The 24,625-nt window shown below is 42.1% G+C and overlaps 2 protein-coding genes across 3 annotated transcripts; both read right to left on the reverse strand.

The window, feature by feature from the left end:
• Nucleotides 1-2,499: 2,499 nt before the first annotated feature.
• Nucleotides 2,500-7,778, reverse strand: LOC116407762 (DELTA-thalatoxin-Avl1a-like). Of its 2 annotated transcripts, XM_031893746.1 has the most exons (5): nt 7,626-7,778; nt 7,123-7,192; nt 5,440-5,473; nt 4,005-4,165; nt 2,500-3,212 (listed from the first exon to the last, which is right to left on the reverse strand). In XM_031893746.1, exons 4-5 carry the CDS (start codon nt 4,103-4,105, stop codon nt 2,795-2,797), a joined length of 519 nt encoding a protein of 172 aa, XP_031749606.1. In that variant the 5' UTR covers nt 4,106-4,165; nt 5,440-5,473; nt 7,123-7,192; nt 7,626-7,778; the 3' UTR covers nt 2,500-2,794. The 2 variants fall into 2 exon arrangements, with proteins under 2 accessions (XP_031749606.1, XP_031749607.1); XM_031893747.1 differs by lacking the exons at nt 7,123-7,192; nt 7,626-7,778 and having other exon boundaries at nt 5,440-5,524.
• Nucleotides 7,779-12,077: 4,299 nt separating this feature from the next.
• LOC116407761 (DELTA-thalatoxin-Avl1a-like) lies at nt 12,078-17,824 on the reverse strand. The gene is made up of 3 exons (XM_031893745.1): nt 17,735-17,824; nt 16,246-16,367; nt 12,078-13,413 (listed from the first exon to the last, which is right to left on the reverse strand). The coding sequence occupies exons 2-3, from the start codon at nt 16,347-16,349 to the stop codon at nt 12,999-13,001; spliced, it is 519 nt and encodes a 172-aa protein (XP_031749605.1). The 5' UTR covers nt 16,350-16,367; nt 17,735-17,824; the 3' UTR covers nt 12,078-12,998.
• Between the last annotated feature and the right edge of the window lie 6,801 nt (nt 17,825-24,625).

Raw genomic sequence — 24,625 nt, forward strand, 5'->3', positions numbered from 1 at the left:
TCCCCGGTACTCCCGCCAGAGCGACACTCCCTGAGGCCTCTCCCCGGTACTCCCCCCAGAGCGACACTCCCTGAGGCCTCTCCCCGGTACTCCCGCCAGAGCGACACTCCCTGAGGCCTCTCCCCGGTACTCCCGCCAGAAGACCCTCTTTGGGAGCTCCCCCCAGTACTCCCGCCAGAAGACCCTCTCTTAGGCCTCTCCCCGGTACTCCCGCCAGAGCAACACTCCCTGAGGCCTCTCCCCGGTACTCCCACCAGAGCGACACTCCCTGAGGCCTCTCCCCGGTACTCCCGCCAGAGCGACACTCCCTGAGAAAATTGAAAGGGAAAAATCACTACATGTCCTGGCCGACAGTCAGTAAATGCATGGTACGATGGTATATTAATGATGCCTAGTTTAAGTACAGGTATGGGACCTGTTATCCAGAGGGGGCATATTGTGTGAAAAACAATATCGTGCCAATGAATTCTACTCATCTAAATATAGAAGGAATGAGCTTTAAAAAACCCACTATTCCCGCCCATTTTTTCCACTTCCTTCTGCTTCCTTTCCCAGGCTGTGCAGGGGGGCAAACTGCACTGTTGGACTTCTAGGACATGTCCAGCCATCAATTAAAAAACAGACAGGAATCTGAGAGGATCTATAGGGAGCTCCAATAAAGGGGTCATTGTTACAGATAGGGTTAATGTTTAGCCCAAAGGGAAACCAGCACCGTATATTATTCATAACTGCCTACAAGATCCTATATGTTAGCTTTAACCCTACAATAAACCCAACAGGATTGTGTTGCCACCAATATAGATTTGTGGAGCTTAGTTACCATCAAGTACAGGTACTGTTTTATTATTACAGAGAAAAGGGAATTATTTAACCATTAAATAAACCCAATAGGGCTGTTCTGCCCCCAATAAGGGGTAATTATATCTTAGTTGGGATCAAGTACAGGTACTGTTTTATTATTACAGAGAAAAGGGAATCATTTAACCATGAAATAAACCCAATAGGGCTGTTCTGCCCCAATAAGGGGTAATTATATCTTAGTTGGGATCAAGTACAGGTACTGTTTTATTATTACAGAGAAAAGGGAATCATTTAACCATGAAATAAACCCAATAGGGCTGTTCTGCCCCCAATAAGGGGTAATTATATCTTAGTTGGGATCAAGTACAGGTACTGTTTTATTATTACAGAGAAAAGGGAATCATTTAACCATGAAATAAACCCAATAGGGCTGTTCTGCCCCCAATAAGGGGTAATTATATCTTAGTTGGGATCAAGTACAGGTACTGTTTTATTATTACAGAGAAAAGGGAATCATTTAACCATTAAATAAACCCAATAGGGCTGTTCTGCCCCCAATAAGGGGTAATTATATCTTAGTTAGGATCAAGTTCAGGTACTGTTTTATTATTACAGAGAAAAGGGAATCATTTAACCATGAAATAAACCCAATAGGGCTGTTCTGCCCCAATAAGGGGTAATTATATCTTAGTTGGGATCAAGTACAGGTACTGTTTTATTATTACACTGAAAAGGCAATCATTTAATCATTAAATAAACCCAATAGGGCTGTTCTGCCCCCAATAAATGGTAATTATATCTTAGTTGGGATCAAGTACAGGTACTGTTTTATTATTACACCGAAAAGGCAATCATTTAACCATTAAATAAACCCAATAGGGCTGTTCTGCCCCCAATAAATGGTAATTATATCTTAGTTGGGATCAAGTACAGGTACTGTTTTAGCCACAATAGTGCAAGCTATAAAACTATATTTATTCTGCAGAAAGCTTTACCATACCTGAGTAATCAACCCTATAAGCTCCCTGTGTTAAGATACAGCTGCCATTTTAGCTCAGTCTCAGTAGCTTCCGTGCTGCAGCTCTGGCTGCTGGAAGCTCAGATTACACAGAGATGGGAGGGGGAGCAGGAGAAGGGAGGGGGAGAGAGAAGCAAACTGAGCAGACTCCCGCTCGTGCCCTGAAGGATTTTTCTGAGAGCAGGAAGTCTGACACAGAAGAAAATGTGTACACAAAAGAAGAAAATAATGTGTTTATTTTGATAGAGGACCTTTCCTTTTTATTTAAGAAGCTATAAGTTCAAATAAAAATAAAAATAAAACTATGTAGCTGTCATAAGGGGAGCACATTCAGGTTGGCGCTCAGTCCATGTCTATATATACAGGTATAGATATTAATTACTAGCATATTTTCCAAATGGCCAAAGTCTACCCTACACATTGCTCTTTGTGTGGTGAGCACCATGAGTTGAGTGTGGTTGCAAGGGGGGCCAGGAGTGTAGAGGGCCCAGTGAGCCCCTAATTAATGAGCAATTTCAATATATCATAGTAGAAAAATTCAACTTACCAATATATTGGGGCTGTGGGGCCCAGTAACATCTAGTTATGCCACTGGGAGCCACAGAAACCAAAGAACAATATGGCGAACTGCTACAGGACCTATGACATGGACCTGAAACGAAGTCAAAAGCTACTCAGCATTTGCACATGTTAATACTTTATTTGAAAGGCAGTGTAAGCAGTTGTGATGGCATTTATGAATATGATAGCCAAGTGATATCCAGTATAACGACACAATAAATAATTGGCAAATTAGCCCCCATCTTACATAGATGTTAAGTTACTCCATTGCAGTTACTACTTGTAACCAATTAGATCCTATGTTACAAAGTAGAAAATGACCTGAGTGGTGGGTAACTGTACTAGAGTATTTTAGCACCTATATTACTAAATCAGTCAATGGTCCATTGGGTTGGAATGACGGCTCTCAGTAGCCTATGCCCCTGTCTCTAAAATCTCTACTCTCAAGATAGCCTTTTTGTCATTGGACATTGTGGCTAAAACTTTCACGTGGCCAAGATGAACGCCCAAGGACTCCCCGTTTCTAGTGACCTCAATTAGTTTCTGATGATCACTTTGGCCGTCATAGTGGTACATCTCGTTGTAAAGAGCCTGGTCGGCCTTACGGACTTCATCGGTGATCAGCGCACCGAAATATATGCTGTGTATGTTGTAATCAAAAGGGTTAGAAAAGAGGATTGCGATGGTGTGGGTTTCAGAGTAGTGATAGGTGAGGACTCCCACGCTGCCACAGGCCGTCGATGGCGTTTTCACAAACATACAGTGGTCCACGTTACCAGGAGAGATGGTGGGAGGGGGCGGGCAATACACAAAGCCGCTTTTACAGTAGGAGCTGCAATAACAATAAACATGATGGAACTTTCACAGTAATAAGTACAATGCCCCCATCTCTACCCTCACGTTAATAGTACTCAAAGGGTTTTCCACCATAAGGATCTGTTATTATCAGGTCTGCATTTCCCTGTACAAGAAGTACAATCTTTGCAAAACTAGACTAGATAGCCTGCCAGAAGTTTTTATTGGAATTCATAAAGAATATATTTAATTGTAACAAAAATATATGATGAAGCTCTTCTGCAACATCCTTGTTTGACTAGTCCATACATCCACCTATTTTTATTTCTACCTGTATATTGTGCTCGCCCAGTCTGTCACTACTTTCCCCTATTTCTCTTCTTATCGTTTACTGGGGTCATTCTACAGGTAGAGACGACTTAATGGTTGGTAATTGACTATCATCTCTAGGTCATGGTAGACCAGGTAGACCCCTTGGATGTTGCTCTCAGTGCCCCCAAACCAGGTATTGTATATACTCGAGTATAAGCCTAGTTTTTCAGCACCCAAAATGTGCTGAAAAAGTCACCCTCGGCTTATACTCGAGTCGGGTGCCATGGGTCCCTCCAGACTAGCACCCTCTGTCCTTTGTGTGCAAATTAGGCCCCCTGCAACCAGACCCTCCAGTGCCCTGGCCCACTCCCAAATTCATCTTCATCTACCATCCTCACCTGTCTCATTCTGCACTAGACATTGCACTTTATATTCTATATAATCTATATATAGTTTTGAAGGATTTTAACTTGGTTGGTTAACTTGATTTATATTTATAAATGTATCTATAGTTTACCTTGGAGAAGATAAGGTGATAGAACTGGTCTTGTTGGCTATTTCAATGCACACACATCTTCCTGTGTCCACTTTGGAAACCAGTTCAACCAGTGGCTGCATGGTGACTTACGGCCTCCTCCCGCCGGAGTTCTACCTTCTTGGTGGTGACCTCGGCACAACCTACAATTACAAACACAATATTCCCTATACATTACCATTAGGTTACAGTTGTCAACCAGCAGCTCTCCAGCTATTATTATCAGTAATCAATGCCCAAAAGCTCATCATAACCTACAGAGAGGATAGTGAGAGCTTACAAATGAATTTGAATGAAGTTGTCATAGATTCTCATATCTATCTATCTATCTATCTATCTATCTATCATCTATCTATCTATCTATCTATCATCTATCTATCTATCTATCTATCTATCTATCTATATCTATCTATCTATCTATCTATCATCTATCTATCTATCTATCTATATCTATCTATCTATCATCTATCTATCTATCTATCTATCTATCTATATCTATCATCTATCTTTTATTGATCTATCTATCTACTGTATATTTCTATATCTATCTATCTATTTATTATTGATCTATCTATCTATCTATCTATCTATTTATCTGTCTGTCTGTCTGTCTATCATCTATCTATTATTGATCTATCTATCATCTATCTATCTATCTATCTATGTATTATTGATCTATCTATCTATCTATCTGTCTGTCTGTCTGTCTGTCTATCATCTATCTATTATTGATCTATCTATCATCTATCTATCTATCTATCTATTATTGATCTATCTATCTATCTATCTATCTATCTGTCTGTCTGTCTGTCTCTCTATCATCTATCTATTATTGATCTATCTATCTATCTATCTATCTATCATCTATCTATCTATCTATCTATTATCTATCTATCTATCTATCTATCTATCTGTCTGTCTGTCTCTCTATCATCTATCTATTATTGATCTATCTATGTATCTATCTATCTATCTATCTATCTATCTATTATCTATCTATCTATCTATCTATCTATCTATCTATCACCTATCTATTTATCTATCTATCATCTATCTATCTATCTATCTATATCTATCATCTATCTTTTATTGATCTATCTATCTACTGTATATATCTATATCTATCTATCTATCTATCTATTTATCTGTCTGTCTGTCTGTCTATCATCTATCTATTATTGATCTATCTATCTATCTATTATCTATTTATCTATCTATCTATCTATCTATCTATCATCTATCTATTTATCTATCTATCTATCTATCTATATATCTATCTCTTTATCTAATGAAAATAACTCAGTAGAATGTTAAGTAGGTATATCTAGTATAAGTAAATCTAAAGCAACTGGACTTGCGTGAAAATCATAATCGGTTAAATAGGTAATTTGTATTAAAGGGTAAATGTGACTCTTACCGTGCCTTGTTATACACTGGTGTTTATCTGATTTCTGTATGTGTTGATTAGGAGACAAAACAGAAGTATTTATTCTTGTAGAAATCACTGTGGTTCCTGTTTCGAACTAATAGGAAATAGTAATTTCCTGAAAAAAAAACCCCAAAACATAAATTATTATATTTCTAAAGACAAGTCCTCTTATCATTTAACTGTCCCAGGGCTTTGTTTCCCCTACATACACTGCTCTATGGTGGGCATACCTGTACCTGTACCTGTACCTGTACCTGTACCTGTGGCTGAATATGTGGTCATAAAGCGGTAATGTAAATGCCTTATGTTGGCTTTTGATTTAATAACCTTTCCCTTTTTCGCAAAAAATACTGTTTTATTATTACAGAGAAAAGGGAATCATTTAACCATGAAATAAACCCAATAGGGCTGTTCTGCCCCCAATAAGGGGTAATTATATCTTAGTTGGGATCAAGTACAGGTACTGTTTTATTATTACAGAGAAAAGGGAATCATTTAACCATTAAATAAACCCAATAGGGCTGTTCTGCCCCAATAAGGGGTAATTATATCTTAGTTGGGATCAAGTACAGGTACTGTTTTATTATTACAGAGAAAAGGGAATCATTTAACCATGAAGTAAACCCAATAGGGCTGTTCTGCCCCCAATAAGGGGTAATTATATCTTAGTTGGGATCAAGTACAGGTACTGTTTTATTATTACAGAGAAAAGGGAATCATTTAACCATTAAATAAACCCAATAGGGCTGTTCTGCCCCAATAAGGGTAATTATATCTTAGTTGGGATCAAGTACAGGTACTGTTTTATTATTACAGAGAAAAGGGAATCATTTAACCATTAAATAAACCCAATAGGGCTGTTCTGCCCCCAATAAGGGGTAATTATATCTTAGTTGGGATCAAGTACAGGTACTGTTTTATTATTACAGAGAAAAGGGAATCATTTAACCATGAAATAAACCCAATAGGGCTGTTCTGCCCCCAATAAGGGGTAATTATATCTTAGTTGGGATCAAGTACAGGTACTGTTTTATTATTACAGAGAAAAGGGAATCATTTAACCATTAAATAAACCCAATAGGGCTGTTCTGCCCCAATAAGGGGTAATTATATCTTAGTTGGGATCAAGTACAGGTACTGTTTTATTATTACAGAGAAAAGGGAATCATTTAACCATGAAATAAACCCAATAGGGCTGTTCTGCCCCCAATAAGGGGTAATTATATCTTAGTTGGGATCAAGTACAGGTACTGTTTTATTATTACAGAGAAAAGGGAATCATTTAACCATGACATAAACCCAATAGGGCTGTTCTGCCCCAATAAGGGGTAATTATATCTTAGTTGGGATCAAGTACAGGTACTGTTTTATTATTACAGAGAAAAGGGAATCATTTAACCATTAAATAAACCCAATAGGGCTGTTCTGCCCCCAATAAGGGGTAATTATATCTTAGTTGGGATCAAGTACAGGTACTGTTTTATTATTACAGAGAAAAGGGAATCATTTAACCATGAAATAAACCCAATAGGGCTGTTCTGCCCCCAATAAGGGGTAATTATATCTTAGTTGGGATCAAGTACAGGTACTGTTTTATTATCCAGGAGCTTCCTGGATTTCAGGTTTCCAGATAACAGATCCCACACCCGTATTTTACAAACATGCAATTACCTGTACTCCAACGTGGTGGGTTCTGCAGCACGGCAGCGCAGGAGTTAAGTTATCCGGGTCTCCTCTTCCTCTACCAGTACAGAACGCAGATTAAACTGGACATTCATGGCAGAACATACAATACAATACATTCCTTCTGCATTTGAGACCATTCTGTGCCAAATACACAAGCACCTTCTCATGGTACCACCCTGCTCTCTCCCAGTTCCATTGTACCCCACCCTGACACACCCTGCAGCTGGGGGGCACCGCCCTGGAGGGACCCCAGAGGGTCATGTCGGCAGCCTCTGTGTAGGTGCCCCCACTTGTTCTTAAACTACAACTCCCAGTATGATTTAATCCTCAAATACTGGGGGTTGCAGTCCACCAACCTTGGTTTGAGATTAAGATAAATTGCAGGAAAGCAGTAGTAACGTCCATGAGTAAAGGGCAATTAAACTGCCCAGAAATCCTTGTTTTTCTTAAATAATCCCCCTACTTTCTTGGCTGCCCATGCAGATTACCTAATATAATCCACAGCAGAACCGAGCCGCTCGATCCACTCCGGAGATGTACGACTGGGCTCCCTTTGCTTAACCTGCCGTTTTTATATGACTACATCCCATCATGCTGTCCGTTGCTCAAACCTTCCTCCTATTCCCCAGGGAGATGACTGGGCTGAGAGTTAAGCCAGTGATTTCAATGAAACCGAAACTGGTTTTCTAGTCAGTGCCGCAGTGCAGAGAGCGCTTTCCTGTAACAGATTCCTTATTCCTGGAGTCCCAGGCACTAAAACTGGGGGTTATTGATATGTTTATTTATTATCCCTTATAAAACATAGTGATACTCAGAGTTCCCTGTATAACTCAGCCTGCAGCCTTGTGCCTTTATATGGGCACAGAACCCCTCAGTGACTGCTAATATCCTTATCATTTACAGTAGGGGGTACATTATCCCTTATAATACATGAGTGATACTCAGAGTTCCCTGTATAACTCAGCCTGCAGCCTTGTGCCTTTATATGGGCACAGAACCCCTCAGTGACTGCTAATATCCTTATCATTTACAGTAGGGGGTACATTATCCCTTATAATACATGAGTGATACTCAGAGTTCCCTGTATAACTCAGCCTGCAGCCTTGTGCCTTTATATGGGCACAGAACCCCTCAGTGACTGCTAATATCCTTATCATTTACAGTAGGGGGTACATTATCCCTTATATTACATGAGTGATACTCAGAGTTCCCTGTATAACTCAGCCTGCAGCCTTGTGCCTTTATATGGGCACAGGACCCCTCAGTGACTGCTAATATCCTTATCATTTACAGTAGGGGGTACATTATCCCTTATATTACATGAGTGATACTCAGAGTTCCCTGTATAACTCAGCCTGCAGCCTTGTGCCTTTATATGGGCACAGGACCCCTCAGTGACTGCTAATATCCTTATCATTTACAGTAGGGGGTACATTATCCCTTATATTACATGAGTGATACTCAGAGTTCCCTGTATAACTCAGCCTGCAGCCTTGTGCCTTTATATGGGCACAGAACCCCTCAGTGACTGCTAATATCCTTATCATTTACAGTAGGGGGTACATTATCCCTTATAATACATGAGTGATACTCAGAGTTCCCTGTATAACTCAGCCTGCAGCCTTGTGCCTTTATATGGGCACAGGACCCCTCAGTGACTGCTAATATCCTTATCATTTACAGTAGGGGGTACATTATCCCTTATATTACATGAGTGATACTCAGAGTTCCCTGTATAACTCAGCCTGCAGCCTTGTGCCTTTATATGGGCACAGAACCCCTCAGTGACTGCTAATATCCTTATCATTTACAGTAGGGGGTACATTATCCCTTATAATACATGAGTGATACTCAGAGTTCCCTGTATAACTCAGCCTGCAGCCTTGTGCCTTTATATGGGGGGCACAGAACCCCTCAGTGACTGCTAATATCCTTATCATTTACAGTAGGGGGTACAGTATCCCTTATAATACATGAGTGATACTCAGAGTTCCCTGTATAACTCAGCCTGCAGCCTTGTGCCTTTATATGGGCACAGAACCCCTCAGTGACTGCTAATATCCTTATCATTTACAGTAGGGGGTACATTATCCCTTATAATACATGAGTGATACTCAGAGTTCCCTGTATAACTCAGCCTGCAGCCTTGTGCCTTTATATGGGCACAGAACCCCTCAGTGACTGCTAATATCCTTATCATTTACAGTAGGGGGTACATTATCCCTTATAATACATGAGTGATACTCAGAGTTCCCTGTATAACTCAGCCTGTAGCCTTGTGCCTTTATATGGGCACAGAACTCCCCAGTGACTGCTAATATCCTTATCATTTACAGTAGGGGGTACATTTTCCCGTATAATACATGGAAACATTCCGCAAATGGATGGATCTGTCTCTTGAGGATAGATCAGACAGGCCTATAAGACACCAGATGTATGTTTTTAGCAGTTATTTCTCTGGCTGAATTACAAATAAATGAAAGGAATTCTGGGAATGAATTCCAAATAAGCTCCAAAAAAATTCCATTTACATGGGTCTATCCTATAGGCTAAAGCTCACCCACCTTTTGTTAATTCATATCTGTGTGAGGGTGTCTCCTCAACCCTAAGGATTTATTCATGTCTAGACTATTTTTGGAGTCTTATATCCTGCCTCTAGATGGTGATAGAGTGCAAAGATTTGCCAGCAAAACACAATAGAAAGTGCCATACACCATGCGCCACCTGGTGGTGAAGTTTAGAATTTGTTCCACCCTGCGCTAATTGGAAGAGACATAACATGAGAACATGGTAAAGGCACTTGGCTGCATCTGTAGCTTTAACCACTGAGCTTTTTTTTCTTTTAAAATTAAAAATGAATATAAAGGCACACCTCGGGTGCCTTAATATAAATCTTCCAAATGGAGGTCACTGACCCCGGCAGACAATAAACTGTTGCTCTGTGAGGCTACAATTTTATTGTTATTGTCATTAAAACAAATTACCCAATAGAGATGATATAGGTATAGGATCTGTTATCCGGAAAATTCCGAATTATGGGAAGGCCATCTCCCATTGACTCAATTATAAGCAAATAATTCTAATTTATAAAAATGATTCCCTTTTTCTCTGTAATAATAAAACAGTACCTGTACTTGATCCCAACTAAGATATAATTACCCCTTATTGGGGGCAGAACAGCCCTATTGGGTTTATTTAATGGTTAAATGATTCCCTTTTCTCTGTAATAATAAAACAGTACCTGTACTTGATCCCAACTAAGATATAATTACCCCTTATTGGGGGCAGAACAGCCCTATTGGGTTTATTTCATGGTTAAATGATTCCCTTTTCTCTGTAATAATAAAACAGTACCTGTACTTGATCCCAACTAAGATATAATTACCCCTTATTGGGGCAGAACAGCCCTATTGGGTTTATTTCATGGTTAAATGATTCCCTTTTCTCTGTAATAATAAAACAGTACCTGTACTTGATCCCAACTAAGATATATTTACCCCTTATTGGGGGCAGAACAGCCCTATTGGGTTTATTTCATGGTTAAATGATTCCCTTTTCTCTGTAATAATAAAACAGTACCTGTACTTGATCCCAACTAAGATATAATTACCCCTTATTGGGGGCAGAACAGTCCTATTGGGTTTATTTCATGGTTAACTGATTCCCTTTTCTCTGTAATAATAAAACAGTACCTGTACTTGATCCCAACTAAGATATAATTACCAATAGGGCTGTTCTGCCCCCAATAAGGGGTAATTATATCTTAGTTGGGATCAAGTACAGGTACTGTTTTATTATTACAGAGAAAAGGGAATCATTTAACCATTAAATAAACCCAATAGGGCTGTTCTGCCCCAATAAGGGGTAATTATATCTTAGTTGGGATCAAGTACAGGTACTGTACTGATTAAAGCAAAATGGCATTTCCCTTTCTTTATCTCCCCTTTGCTCTCTGTTTGACCTTGTCTATCAGACAGCCTTCCTATGTTCTTTATCTCACTTCCTAATTTCTCTGTTTCCCCTTTACTCTTCCCCGCACCTTCTCTAACCCCATTTGCCTTTTTAGTTTCTGTTTTTCCCCTCTCACGCTCTCTGCAATCTAGATTGTTATCCCTTCGAGCTACATTTATAAACAATGTGAAAACCACTGCAAAGGTTAAATGAACACGTATTGAAACGTTCCTCAGAGGTATATCTAGTATAAATAAATCTAAAGCAACTGGACTTGCTGAGTAATCATTGAAGACGTTTCACTACTCATCCGAGCAGCTTCTTTAGTTCAACTGACTGGTATGGGAAGTCCTCAGCATATATACTCTTCCACTAATCCAATCACAATGGCACTTTGTAACTCTTCCACTAATCCAATCACAATGGCACTGTGTAACTCTTCCACTAATCCAATCACAATGGCACTTTGTAACTCTTCCACTAATCCAATCACAATGGCACTTTGTAACTCTTCCACTAATCCAATCACAATGGCACTTTGTAACTCTTCCACTAATCCAATCAGACTGGCACTTTGTAACTCTTATATCTAGTATAAGTAAAGCTAGAGCAACTGGACTTGCTGAGTAATCATTGAAGACTTTCCAGCAACTACTCATCTGAGAAGCTTCTTCAGTTCAACTGACTGGTATGGGAAGTCCTCAGCATATGTACTCTTCCACTAATCCAATCACAATGGCACGTCTCTGAAGAGTTACAAAGTGCCATTATGATTGGATTAGTGGTAGTACATATGTATAGTCAGTTGAACTGAAGAAGCTTCTCAGATGAGTAGTGAAACGTCTTCAATGATTACTTAACAAGTCCAGTTGCTTTAGATTTATTTATACTAGACATACCATGAACTGGATGAATGAAAATCTTCATAGTCATGTTCCTCAGAGGTGCATTTCTGTCCATGATATGGACCTTAGAAAAACAATACAGAGTTTGCCCAAAAAGTCACTTTATTCAACAGAAAAACAAGAAGTTAGTCAACTGCATTTTGTGAAGGTCAAAGCCAAGTGCCATCTGCTCATTAGTTGCTATGTGTAACTAGACCTGCTGACTTTTATGACATTTTCTCAATATCTGAAATAGTTGAAATATTAGTTATATTTATTGTAAGCAAAGGAAGACTAGAAGCATTGTTGGGATGGACCTAAATACTAAATACCCAGCCTAGTTCCTCGATGGCGCTATTGTGTCACAGCAAACCATAATGTCCATTCATAAATCACTTGGTAACATCCAGTGGTTTTTGTAGGGCTGCATGGCATAGAAGAAAATGGAGGTGAACCTTGGGTTGTAGGAAGGGTCATGGTCATTGGTGACACTGGCCAATAGTATTGCCCAATGCCTATATGGTTGATGTATAATTTTATCCATAGGCTAATAAGTGTCACTCAGGGAACCGTGGCTGCCAGGTTAGTGGCACTAGAGAAAGCTGTAGGTTACTTTCATTGACTTTTACACAGTCCTAAAATGTCCCCTTAGGAAATTCAAAAACATGTTTCTAGGAGAAAAAGCCTTAGCTATACAGCAGCAGTTCTCAACCTGTGGCTCGGGAACCCTTTGGGGGTGGAACAACCCTTTCACAGGGGTCACCTAAGACCATCGGAAAACACATATTTCCGATGGTCTTTGGAATAATTTTATGGTTGGGGGTCACCACAACATGAGGAACAGGCTAAATTGTAGTTACCTGGTCCAACCAACCAGCATATCAGAATTGCATGCTATAAGGTAGAAAATAAAAGCAAAGCTCTCAGTGGTTGCTATTGGTAACTAGACTGGTGCTATTTTGTAGTTTAATAAGCCCCTTCACCATTGATTGGCATTCTGCCATATGATTGATGCCTACAGGCAATCTATTCAACATCTAAGATCTCTAATTTTAAGATGGCCTTGTAGTCATTCGACATAGTGGCTGAAACTTTCAGGTTGCCGCGAGAGACCTCTAAGGCCTGAGCGTGTTTTTTGACATCGGCGCATTTAAATTCAGAAGAATGTTGCCGGTTGTTGTACATCTCATTGTAGAGGGTATCATCGGCCTTACGGATATGATCGGTGAGCCACACCCCGAACTGTATGTTGTATAAGTTATAGTCGAAAGGGTTTGAAAACAGAATGGCTATGGTGCTTGATTCAGAGCACTGGTAGGTGAGGACTCCCACGCTGCCTCGGGCCATTAGTCCGTTCTTCACAAACACACAGCAGTCCGTGGCATTAGGAGCGATGGTGGGAGGGGGTGGGGAATGGACATGGCCACTTCCACAGTATGTGCTGCAAAGGGAATAGAAACATGGTCACTTCGACAGTAAATATTAGAATAACCATTTACAATCATATACGAGTGCTTTCCAGTTAGTGCCCACACAGAGAGGACCTCTGCCCATGATCCCACCACACAGAGAGGACCTCTGCCCATAATCCCACCACACAGAGAGGACCTCTGCCCATAATCCCACCACACAGAGAGGACTTCTGCCCATGATCCCACCACACAGAGAGGACCTCTGGCCATGATCCCACCACACAGAGAGGACCTCTGCCCATGATCCCACCACACAGAGAGGACCTCTGCCCATGATCCCACCACACAGAGAGGACCTCTGCCCATGATCCCACCACACAGAGAGGACCTCTGCCCATGATCCCACCACACAGAGAGGACCTCTGCCCATGATCCCACCACACAGAGAGGACCTCTGCCCATGATCCCACCACACAGAGAGAACTTCTGCCCATAATCCCACCACACAGAGAGGACCTCTGCCCATGATCCCACCACACAGAGAGGACCTCTGCCCATGATCCCACCACACAGAGAGGACCTCTGCCCATGATCCCACCACACAGAGAGGACCTCTGCCCATGATCCCACCACACAGAGAGGACCTCTGCCCATGATCCCACCACACAGAGAGGACCTCTGCCCATGATCCCACCACACAGAGAGGACCTCTGCCCATGATCCCACCACACAGACAGGGCCTCTGCCCATGATCCCGCCTTCTTTCTTTCTTTGATTTGCTGCTCTGATATGCTGTTTTATCTGATATTCTGTTCTAATCTAATTCCCCCTGTTTCTTCTCTTCTTCCTCAGTGAAAAAATTAGAATGGCCATGGTATAGGCAAAAGAAGACAAAGTGGTTGAGTGAATAGTCGGAGCCACTATTCATCTAGACCAGTGGTTCTCAACCTTCCTAATACAGTTCCTCATGTTGTGGTGACCCCCAACCATAAAATTATTCCTAAGCCCATTGGAAATATGTGTTTTCCTATGGTCTTAGGCGATCCCTGTGAAAGGGTATTTTGACCCCCAAAGGGGTCCCGAGCCACAGGTTGAGAACCACTGTTCTAGATCATGGTGTTCCACTCCCTCCATAAATTTGTTAAATGGGACCTGTCAGCCTAAGAAATAATTCCAAATTGTTTTCTATTGTGTTTCTAAAGCAAAATAAACTTCACTTACACTATATAAATAATATAAATCTTGTTTCCTTCAGTCTTGGAATTACGCAATCACAGTAAGTGGGCAGGCGCCATTTTGTGGGCACTGTTATTAAGACAAGCTTTGTATCATGCCAAAATCTTGTTTATGTGCCAGAATGGGGGACCTGATACCCATAACCATGCACTGGCTACACAAGTAGATGAGGGAGGGAGAGGGAAAGTGAGTGCTGAATGAAAAGTAAAAGTAATTGTCTGCCCCACCTATATGCCTAAAGGTGGCCATACATGTGAAGATCTGCTCGCTTGGTGACCTCGCCAAGCGAGCGGATCTTTCCCGATATCCCCACCTATGGGTGGGCGATATCGGGGAAAATGTAGGCTAATTCGAATGTTTGGCCCTGGGGCCAAACGATCAAATTATATTGGCGGCAATGGGGCAGTCAGTTCGGGGACCGCATCAACGAGTCGAAGCGGTCCCCGATACGACTGAATCTTTTAACCTGCCCGATCGATATCTGCCCAATTTCAGGCCAGATATCGGTCGGGCAGGCCCCTCATTCCTGCCTCTACATGGGCTGATAAGCTGCTGACTCGGTCCAAGGGACCCAAATCGGCAGCTACAATCGGCCCGTGTATGGCCACCTTTAGACATAGAGGCGGGACAGGCAATATATGATTGACAGCTGGGATTTTTAAATGCCTGTATAATGGGTATGGATGTGTTAATAAAAATAAGAATTTGGGTTTCAACTTGAAAAGGACTTTTATTATACAGCTTTTTATGTCTGGGTGACAGGTCCCCTTTAAAGCTAACCCTATCAACAATGAGGAGCAATTTGGCTGTTTTATGGAGGCTTGGGGTTATGTTCCTACAGTCCCCAATGGGTGCTAATATCAGCAATGGGTGCTAGATGCCACAGGAATGTTTGGGGAGTCCTCCTAACCCTGTAACAATTCATTAGCAACAGTGGTACTAATATATCTATAAAAGCTTGAGATTGGGCAAGGGAACTGGTGGACATCTGGGTAGGTAATTGGCCAAAGCTGCCGTGGAAAAAGGAAGTGACCTAAAATGTAAGTATTGGAAGGAATGTATAAATCATTTGCTGAACAGAAAACACCAATTCACCAATGAGAATTCTACTGATCCAAAACTTAATTATAGATGCAAGAGAAGTGACCAATGAGAATGCTGATTCCCAGCACTGTGTCAGGCCCCTTGCTGGTACCTTACATATAGAGATAATGATGTCATTTTCCCGTCATTATATGGCACAGGAATCAGACATGGGGATAAAGGGACAGACTTGTTCAGTGCTGGGAAACTGTGCTTAATGCTCCCAACTCCAATTGCAGGAACAGAGAACAGGGAGCCAGATTTATACAGATCAGCTGGGATTCTCATTGGAGGATTCTTTTGCATTTCAATGCTGCCAATGCGGGCCCTAGAGAGCTGGGAAAGTTTTATTGGGCAATATTGCTTTAAGAATACAACCCTGATGTTGCTGGACTACAGCTCCCAGCATGCCTCACCCTTCATTATATGTTACATTATTCTGGGATTTGTAGTCCAGCAACAGCTGAGTAACGTTTGGTTGAGCCGCGCTGTGCAGCAGGGTTTAGTTCCCCTTTAAAGATATATTAAGACAGTGGCTTTACCTTGGAGAGGATAAAGTAACAGATTTGGTCTTGTTGGATATTTCGATGCCCACGCATCTTCCTACATCCACTTTGGACAGTATTTCGACCATTGATGCCTGCATGGTGCCTTGAGGGTTAGTCTGTACAAAAAACATTATCATTGTTTACAGTTATACAGCAGAATCTATTTTCTGGTACTCATGTGACTTTCTGTTTCCTTTCTGGCAAACGACAGTAGCCCTGCTATCCTGCTTTATGTCTATGGGTAGAGATACAATTGGCACTATAATAAAAGGGAATAATTATGTGATGACAATATCCCTTTACAAAGCTGTAATATAAAAAATGTATTCCACCTGCAGCCACCTAAAGTAACTCACCTTAATGGGATACTTTCATGGGAAAACATGTTTTTTTTTAAAACCCATCAGTTAATAGAGCTTCTCCAGCAGAATCCTGCATTGTAATCTGTTTTTCACATGGGGCTAGCCATATTCTTCATTTCCCAGGGTGCCACAACCATGTGACCTGTGCTCTGATAAACTTCAGTCTCACTTTACTGCTGCGCTGCAAGTTGGAGTGATATCCCCCCCCCTCACCCCCAGCAGCCGATCAGCAGAACAATGGGAAGGGAGCAAGATAGCAGCTCCCAGTAGGTATCAGAATAGCACTCAATAGTAAGAAATCCAAGTCCGGCTTGGGACTCCTCCAGTTACATGGGAGTAGGAGAAACAATAGGTTAGCTGAAAGCAGTTCTAATGTGTAGCGCTGGCTGAAAGCTCAGACTCAGGCACACTTTACTGCTGCGCTGCAAGTTGGAGTGATATCCCCCCCCTCACCCCCAGCAGCCGATCAGCAGAACAATGGGAAGGGAGCAAGATAGCAGCTCCCAGTAGGTATCAGAATAGCACTCAATAGTAAGAAATCCAAGTCCGGCTTGGGACTCCTCCAGTTACATGGGAGTAGGAGAAACAATAGGTTAGCTGAAAGCAGTTCTAATGTGTAGCGCTGGCTGAAAGCTCAGACTCAGGCACAATGCACTGAGATGGCACCTACACACCAATATTACAGCTACAAATACATTTGTTGGTTCAAGAATAAAAGGTTAAATGGCAGAGGGAATTATTTGCTGTGTAAAAATCATGACAGTATCCCTTTAAAGAATTTTGTATCCTAGATGCTAAGAGTCTTTGGATTAATTTGCACAGCTGGGATGTGCCTGTTATAGACATTAGGAAAGTATAAGAAGTTATATATTGTCCTGCTGGACAAAATGAGAGAGGAATAAAGGAAATTAGCAACGATATATAACAGGGCAATACCAATATAATAGAGGCCCCGACATAGGAGACGTTAGCCAAAGTATAAGCTGATCTTGAGTACTGGGTACAGCTAAGCACCCACCTACAATAAACAAAATAGTTCAGAGAATAGCAAATGTGTATTCATCTACCCCCCTGAACTATAAACAAATCAGATTAATTTAGTTGTGGATAATGGCTCTTACCTGCCTTCATAAAACGCTGCTGCCTTTTATACTGCTGCCTGGCTGCCTCTCTTTGCTGCTTTTAGTGAGAAACAGAAGTCTTTACTCATTTCCTCTGAGAGAGAGAGAGAGAGCTCTAAACAATTTATTGGGCAGCCGCTGTGGCCCCTCCTTGGAACTAACAGGAGATGTTTCCTGAAAGGGACAATGCACATTATTTTGGCCAAGTATCGCCATTAAATATTCCACTGGTAGCCCCACCTTAACTTTATATTTTTTTATAACTTTTTTATTACATTTCAGATTACATAAGATTGGCAAATTAATTAAGACAGAGAGAAGTTTAGAGAGAGGGGGAAAGAGAGGTAAGTCATAGAGAGGCAAGATGGGACAGTAGGGCAAGATGGAGACAGTAGGGCAAGATGGGGGCAGTAGGGCAAGATGGAGAAAGTAAGGCAAGTTGGAGACAGTAGGGCAAGATGGGGGCAGTAGGGCAAGATGGGGGCAGTAGGGCAAGATGGAGACAGTAGGACAAGATGGAGACAGTAGGGCAAGATGGGGATAGCAGGGCAAGATGGAGACAGTAGGGCAAGATGGGGATAGTATGGCAAGATGGAGACAGTAGGGCAAGATGGAGACAGTAGGGCGAGAGGGAGACAGTATGGCGAGATGAAGAAAGTAGGGCGAGATGGGGATAGTATGGCAAGATGGAGACAGTAGGGCAAGATGGGGATAGTATGGCAAGATGGAGACAGTAGGGGGGAGGGAGACAGTAGAGCGAGAGGGAAACAGTAGGACGAAATAGAGACAGTAGGGCAAGATCGAGACAGTATGGCAAGATGAAGACAGGGGAAGATGGGGATAGTAGGGCAAGATGGAGACAGTAGGGCAAGATGGGGACAGTAGAGCAAGATGGAGACAGTAGGACAAGATGGAGACAGTAGGGCAAGATGGGGACAGTAGGGCAAGATGGGGACAGTAGGGCAAGATCGAGACAGTATGGCAAGATGAAGACAGGGGAAGATGGGGATAGTAGGGCAAGATGGAGACAGTAGGGCAAGATGGGGACAGTAGAGCAAGATGGAGACAGTAGGACAAGATGGAGACAGTAGGGCAAGATGGGGACAGTAGGGCAAGATGGGGACAGTAGGGCAAGATGGAGACAGTAGGGCGAGAGGGAGACAGTAGGGCGAGATGGAGACAGTAGGGCGAGATGGAGATAGTATGGCAAGATTAAGACAGGGCAAGATTGGGATAGTAGGGCAAGATGGAGACAGTAGGGCAAGATGGGGACAGTAGGGCAAAATGGGGACAGTAGAGCAAGATGGAGACAGTAGGGCAAGATGGAGACAGTAGGGCAAGTTGGGAAGGGGGGCAGAATTTTGAGATGGAGACAGTAGGGCGAGATGGAGACAGTATGGCAAGATTAAGACAGGGCAAGATGGAGACAGTAGAGCAAGATGGGGACAGTAGGGCAAGATGGGGACAGTAGAGCAAGATGGGGACAGTAGGGCAAGATGGGGACAGTAGAGCAAGATGGGGACAGTAGGGCAAGATGGAGACAGTAGAGCAAGATGGGGACAGTAGGACAAGATGGAGACAGTAGGGCAAGATGGGGACAGTAGGGCAAGATGGGGACAGTAGAGCAAGATGGGGACAGTAGGGCAAGATGGGGACAGTAGAGCAAGATGGGGACAGTAGAGCAAGATGGGGACAGTAGGGCAAGATGGGGACAGTAGAGCAAGATGGGGACAGTAGGGCAAGATGGGGACAGTAGAGAAAATGGGGACAGTAGGGCAAGATGGGGACAGTAGAGCAAGGTGGGGACAGTAGGGCAAGATGGGGACAGTAGAGAAGATGGGGACAGTAGGACAAGATGGAGACAGTAGGGCAAGATGGGGACAGTAGGGCAAGATGGGGACAGTAGAGCAAGATGGGGACAGTAGGGCAAGATGGGGACAGTAGAGCAAGATGGGGACAGTAGGACAAGATGGAGACAGTAGAGCAAGATGGAGACAGTAGGGCAAGATGGGGACAGTAGAGCAAGATGGGGACAGTAGAGCAAGATGGGGATAGTAGGGCAAGATGGGGACAGTAGGGCAAGATGGGGACAGTAGAGCAAGATGGGGACAGTAGGGCAAGATGGGGACAGTAGAGCAAGTTGGGAAGGGGGGCAGAATTTTGTCCAAGGTACTACAACCTAAATTTAAAGAGCATTAATCAAATAAAAATGTTTCATTGTTTATCTACTTCTAACTAGTGCTGGGCAGATTTCAGTTCATAAATATTTGCCGTTTGCATAAAATGCATAAAATGGCATTTTTAAAATCATATAATCATATAATAAAAATGGCAAATATATCTATATGTAAGATAAAATCAAGATGCCTGACACAGTGCTGGGAATCAGCATTCTCATTGGTCAATTCTCTTGCATCTATAATTAAGTTTTGGGTCAGTAGAATTCTCATTGGGGAATTGGTTTCCATGTGTAATTACATTTTTCATCAACTTCTATAGAAAACTAGGGGGGGCAGTTTACTTGTCACAGAACTTTGGAAAAACTCTAGCTCGAAAACGGATAAATCGGCCTTTCCGCACAAGACATTGGCACATTTATCGAAGCAGCCCAACGGGTTTGACAGTGTCAGTGGCCGTCCCTTTATTAATCTTCCAGTCATAACCACTTGTCAACATTCATCTCCTTCATCTTGGTTCCCTCTCTTTGGGGGGTGGGCTCCTTCCACTGTGACAGTGATGATTATCATTGCCATTACTCTTATGCTCTTCTGGTTGGATCTCCACCTAAGCCAACCTCATAAGGAGCTGCAATACCATGGGAGTTGGGGAAGGATGGTGAGATCAGATTGAACTTGATGCTACAGTAACCCATAATGCAACCACAGCATTTTTACCACTGATTTTCATATAAAATGTCTGTGAACCCAACTAACTGCTGTTTGCCACCACCCAGAGTCTAAATGCAACCATAAAACCATGGCTTGTTCTTATTTTGTTGCCATCTTGTCCTACTGTCACCATACTGTCTTACTTTCCCTGATGTTGCCATCTTGTCCTACTGTCACCATACTGTCTTACTTTCCCTGATGTTGCCATCTTGTCCTACTGTCACCATACTGTCTTACTTTCCCTGATGTTGCCATCTTGTCCTACTGTCACCATACTGTCTTACTTTCCCTAATGTTGCCATCTTGTCCTACTGTCACCATACTGTCTTACTTTCCCTGATGTTGCCATCTTGTCCTACTGTCACCATACTGTCCTACTGTCACCATACTGTCTTACTTTCCCTGATGTTGCCATCTTGTCCTACTGTCACCATACTGTCTTACTTTCCCTAATGTTGCCATCTTGTCCTACTGTCACCATACTGTCTTACTTTCCCTGATGTTGCCATCTTGTCCTACTGTCACCATACTGTCTTACTTTCCCTGATGTTGCCATCTTGTCCTACTGTCACCATACTGTCTTACTTTCCCTGATGTTGCCATCTTGTCCTACTGTCACCATACTGTCTTACTTTCCCTGATGTTGCCATCTTGTCCTACTGTCACCATACTGTCTTACTTTCCCTGATGTTGCCATCTTGTCCTACTGTCACCATACTGTCTTACTTTCCCTGATGTTGCCATCTTGTCCTACTGTCACCATACTGTCTTACTTTCCCTGATGTTGCCATTTTGTCCTACTGCCTACTGTCACCATACTGTCTTACTTTCCCTGATGTTGCCATCTTGTCCTACTGTCACCATACTGTCTTACTTTCCCTGATGTTGCCATCTTGTCCTACTGTCACCATACTGTCTTACCTTCCCTAATGTTGCCATCTTGTCCTACTGTCACCATACTGTCTTACTTTCCCTGATGTTGCCATCTTGTCCTACTGTCACCATACTGTCTTACTTTCCCTAATGTTGCCATCTTGTCTTCTGTTCTTACCTCCATGTTTTTTTTCCTTATCTGTACCATCCCTCTACCCTCCACAATGTCCATTCTTTGTCCTTCATAAACACACATTTTTTCCGATCATATGTTGTCCCTCATGTTCTATCCCTTTTTCGCCAAAGTTATGGGCCCAACCTAGAACCACAGGACCTAGCTGGCATCCCCAATTTTCTCTTTCTGCCCCTGTCTTGCCCCACTGTCATTTTGCTTATCCTACCTTCCTGTTACCATCTTGCCCTACTAGGCTTGCTATGCCCCATCCATCCTACCTATAACTGAGGCTCTAAGAGACCCCAGTATGTGTAAAAAGCAAAGTAGTCATCATTTTTGTATCAGCCCTATTACACTGGTACATTGGTGCTTCTTCCATGTGACATTTCTCCAACTGGGCTTTCTCTGCTTCTACTTGGGCTGTAATTGAGTCCAATAAGTAGTCCTTCAGCTTGACACCCTCCCTGACTGCTCTTTTCAGCTTCATGAGGAGCTGCAAGAGATCCTACACAAGTTCATGGCAGCCTGGCAGAGAAGAATAAAATAAGAGAAGAAGCAGAGGCAGACTTTATGCTTACATTGCCTGGGATACATTGAGGTAAGTGTAGGTGCCTCCATCCCCCCTATACACACATGTGCTGTACAGTATATGGAAATATTCTGTTTCAAGAACACAGTACAATAAACCACAGTAGAATCAGCATTATACCTGTTATTCTTTCTGCTGCAAAACAAAATGTTCCTATGTTACCATATTACCAAACTGATGCTGATGGAGATGTGGGTTTGCCTGACACCTCTAAAGAAGATCAGTGGAGCTAATAATTAACCTGTTATTTATGTGTGAAAATATTATGTGTTTTATTAGCCGGTGTTTGCATTATAGCACTTCCCTGCAGTTACTTTTATACCTCTCATTTTCCCATAACCTGTCAGGGCTCCCTGCTGACCACATCCAGTCACAATATAACCTCAGGTGCAGACTCTTCTTCATCTCTTTTTTCCTGTCGTGCACCTTCAGTGTTCCGTTCCCACAGCTACATACTTGCAAAAATGTCATCTAAATTCTTGCAACCAGAAACACTAGAATTTGTCTTTAAAATTACTGTCTTTCGTTGTCCTGCTGTCGCCATACTGCCATACTTACCGTAACATTGTCATATTGCCCTATTGTTGCCATACTGTTATACTTTCCCTAATGTTGCCATCTTGTCCTAGTGTCACCATATTGTCTTACCTTCCCTGATGTTGCCATCTTGTCCTACTGTCACCATACTGTCTTACTTTCCCTAATGTTGCCATCTTGTCCTACTGTCACCATACTGTCTTACTTTCCCTAATGTTGCCATCTTGTCCTACTGTCACCATACTGTCTTACTTTCCCTAATGTTGCCATCTTGTCCTACTGTCACCATACTGTCTTACTTTCCCTAATGTTGCCATCTTGTCCTACTGTCACCATACTGTCTTACTTTCCCTAATGTTGCCATCTTGTCCTACTGTCACCATACTGTCTTACTTTCCCTGATGTTGCCATCTTGTCCTACTGTCACCATACTGTCCTACTGTCACCATACTGTCTTACTTTCCCTGATGTTGCCATCTTGTCCTACTGTCACCATACTGTCCTACTGTCACCATACTGTCTTACTTTCCCTGATGTTGCCATCTTGTCCTACTGTCACCATACTGTCTTACTTTCCCTGATGTTGCCATCTTGTCCTACTGTCACCATATTGTCTTACTTTTCCTGATTTTGCCATATTGCCCTACTGTCACTCTATTGATCAGGTATAACCATCTTGCCCTACTGTCTGCCTCTTGCCCTTCTAAACTTTCTGCGCCCAATTGGTGCTACACATTTTTGCCACTCTGAGGGGCCACACTATAGTAAGGGCCCAGGGCGAGCAGCACCTATTTGCCCCCTTAATCCTTTGTCCAGAACATCAGTTCAGCATCAGTTCAACTGTTTTTCAATGTGGAATTTCCCAAATATCTGTTTCTCTTTTCATATCACCAAAACCTTCACCACATTCGCACGACAAAATGGGAGCTACTTCTACTTCTTCTATTAATGGAACTACAATGTAGTGTTTATATGAGACTGTGGGAGGCTTAAACGTGTTACCGATCTTGCAAAGCACATTGGGCAGATATAGAAAATGAAAGATTATATTATTATGAGTTCCATAATGGCACATATGTAATGTGGGGGTTTCAGGAACTGAAACCGGGCTGATAGTTACCGCAATAAAACTGCTGAACTGCACACAACTCCGTAGCTGGGGGTTAATAGGAAATGACTCTAGAAGGAGAAGTTACAATAACAATTTATTTTTTTATTTACCGGCATTTTAATTCAAAGATAAAAATTCACTTTAATCTGCTCGTTCCAAGCACTTAGTAAGACATCATCAAAAAGTATTGGAAAACTTTGCCATTCTAAAACCTGTTGACGTCCTGTAGAAGTCAATGGAAAATCTTTCTTTGCTTCTTGGTTTTTTAAGGTTTACAGGTTTTTTTAGATGCGTTCATTTGAAAATTCCTTCGAAAAGGAGAAATTCAAGGTTTTCTCATTTTTAATCGGATTCTTTTAGCATTTGTTCAGTCATGTTATTAATAAAAGTCTGTTTTAAACCCTGCTGCACAGCGCAGCTCAACCAAACTTTACTCAGCTGTTCCTGGACTACAAATCCCAGAATAATGTAACATATAATGAAGGGTGAGGCATGCTGGGAACTGTAGTCCAGCAACATCAGGGTTGTATTCTTAAAGCAATATTGCACAATAAAACTTTCCCAGCTCTCTAGGGCCCGCATTGGCAGCATTGAAATGCAAAAGAATCCTCCAATGAGAATCCCAGCTGATCTGTATAAATCTGGCTCCCTGTTCTCTGTTCCTGCAATTGGAGTTGGGAGCATTAAGCACAGTTTCCCAGCACTGAACAAGTCTGTC

This window comes from Xenopus tropicalis, chromosome 9 (genome assembly GCF_000004195.4).
Source record: "Xenopus tropicalis strain Nigerian chromosome 9, UCB_Xtro_10.0, whole genome shotgun sequence".
Classification (NCBI taxonomy): Eukaryota; Metazoa; Chordata; class Amphibia; order Anura; family Pipidae; genus Xenopus; species Xenopus tropicalis.

Coding starts and splice junctions, on each gene's coding strand:
- LOC116407762 (XM_031893746.1), bottom strand. CDS start 4,105: ATGCAGCCACTGGTTGAACTGGTTTCCAAAGTGGACACAGGAAGATGT. Junction 3,213..4,004: donor ATCACCTTATCTTCTCCAAG/GTAAACTATAGA, acceptor TTGTTATTGCAG/CTCCTACTGTAAAAGCGGCT.
- LOC116407761 (XM_031893745.1), bottom strand. CDS start 16,349: ATGCAGGCATCAATGGTCGAAATACTGTCCAAAGTGGATGTAGGAAGA. Junction 13,414..16,245: donor GTTACTTTATCCTCTCCAAG/GTAAAGCCACTG, acceptor TTCCCTTTGCAG/CACATACTGTGGAAGTGGCC.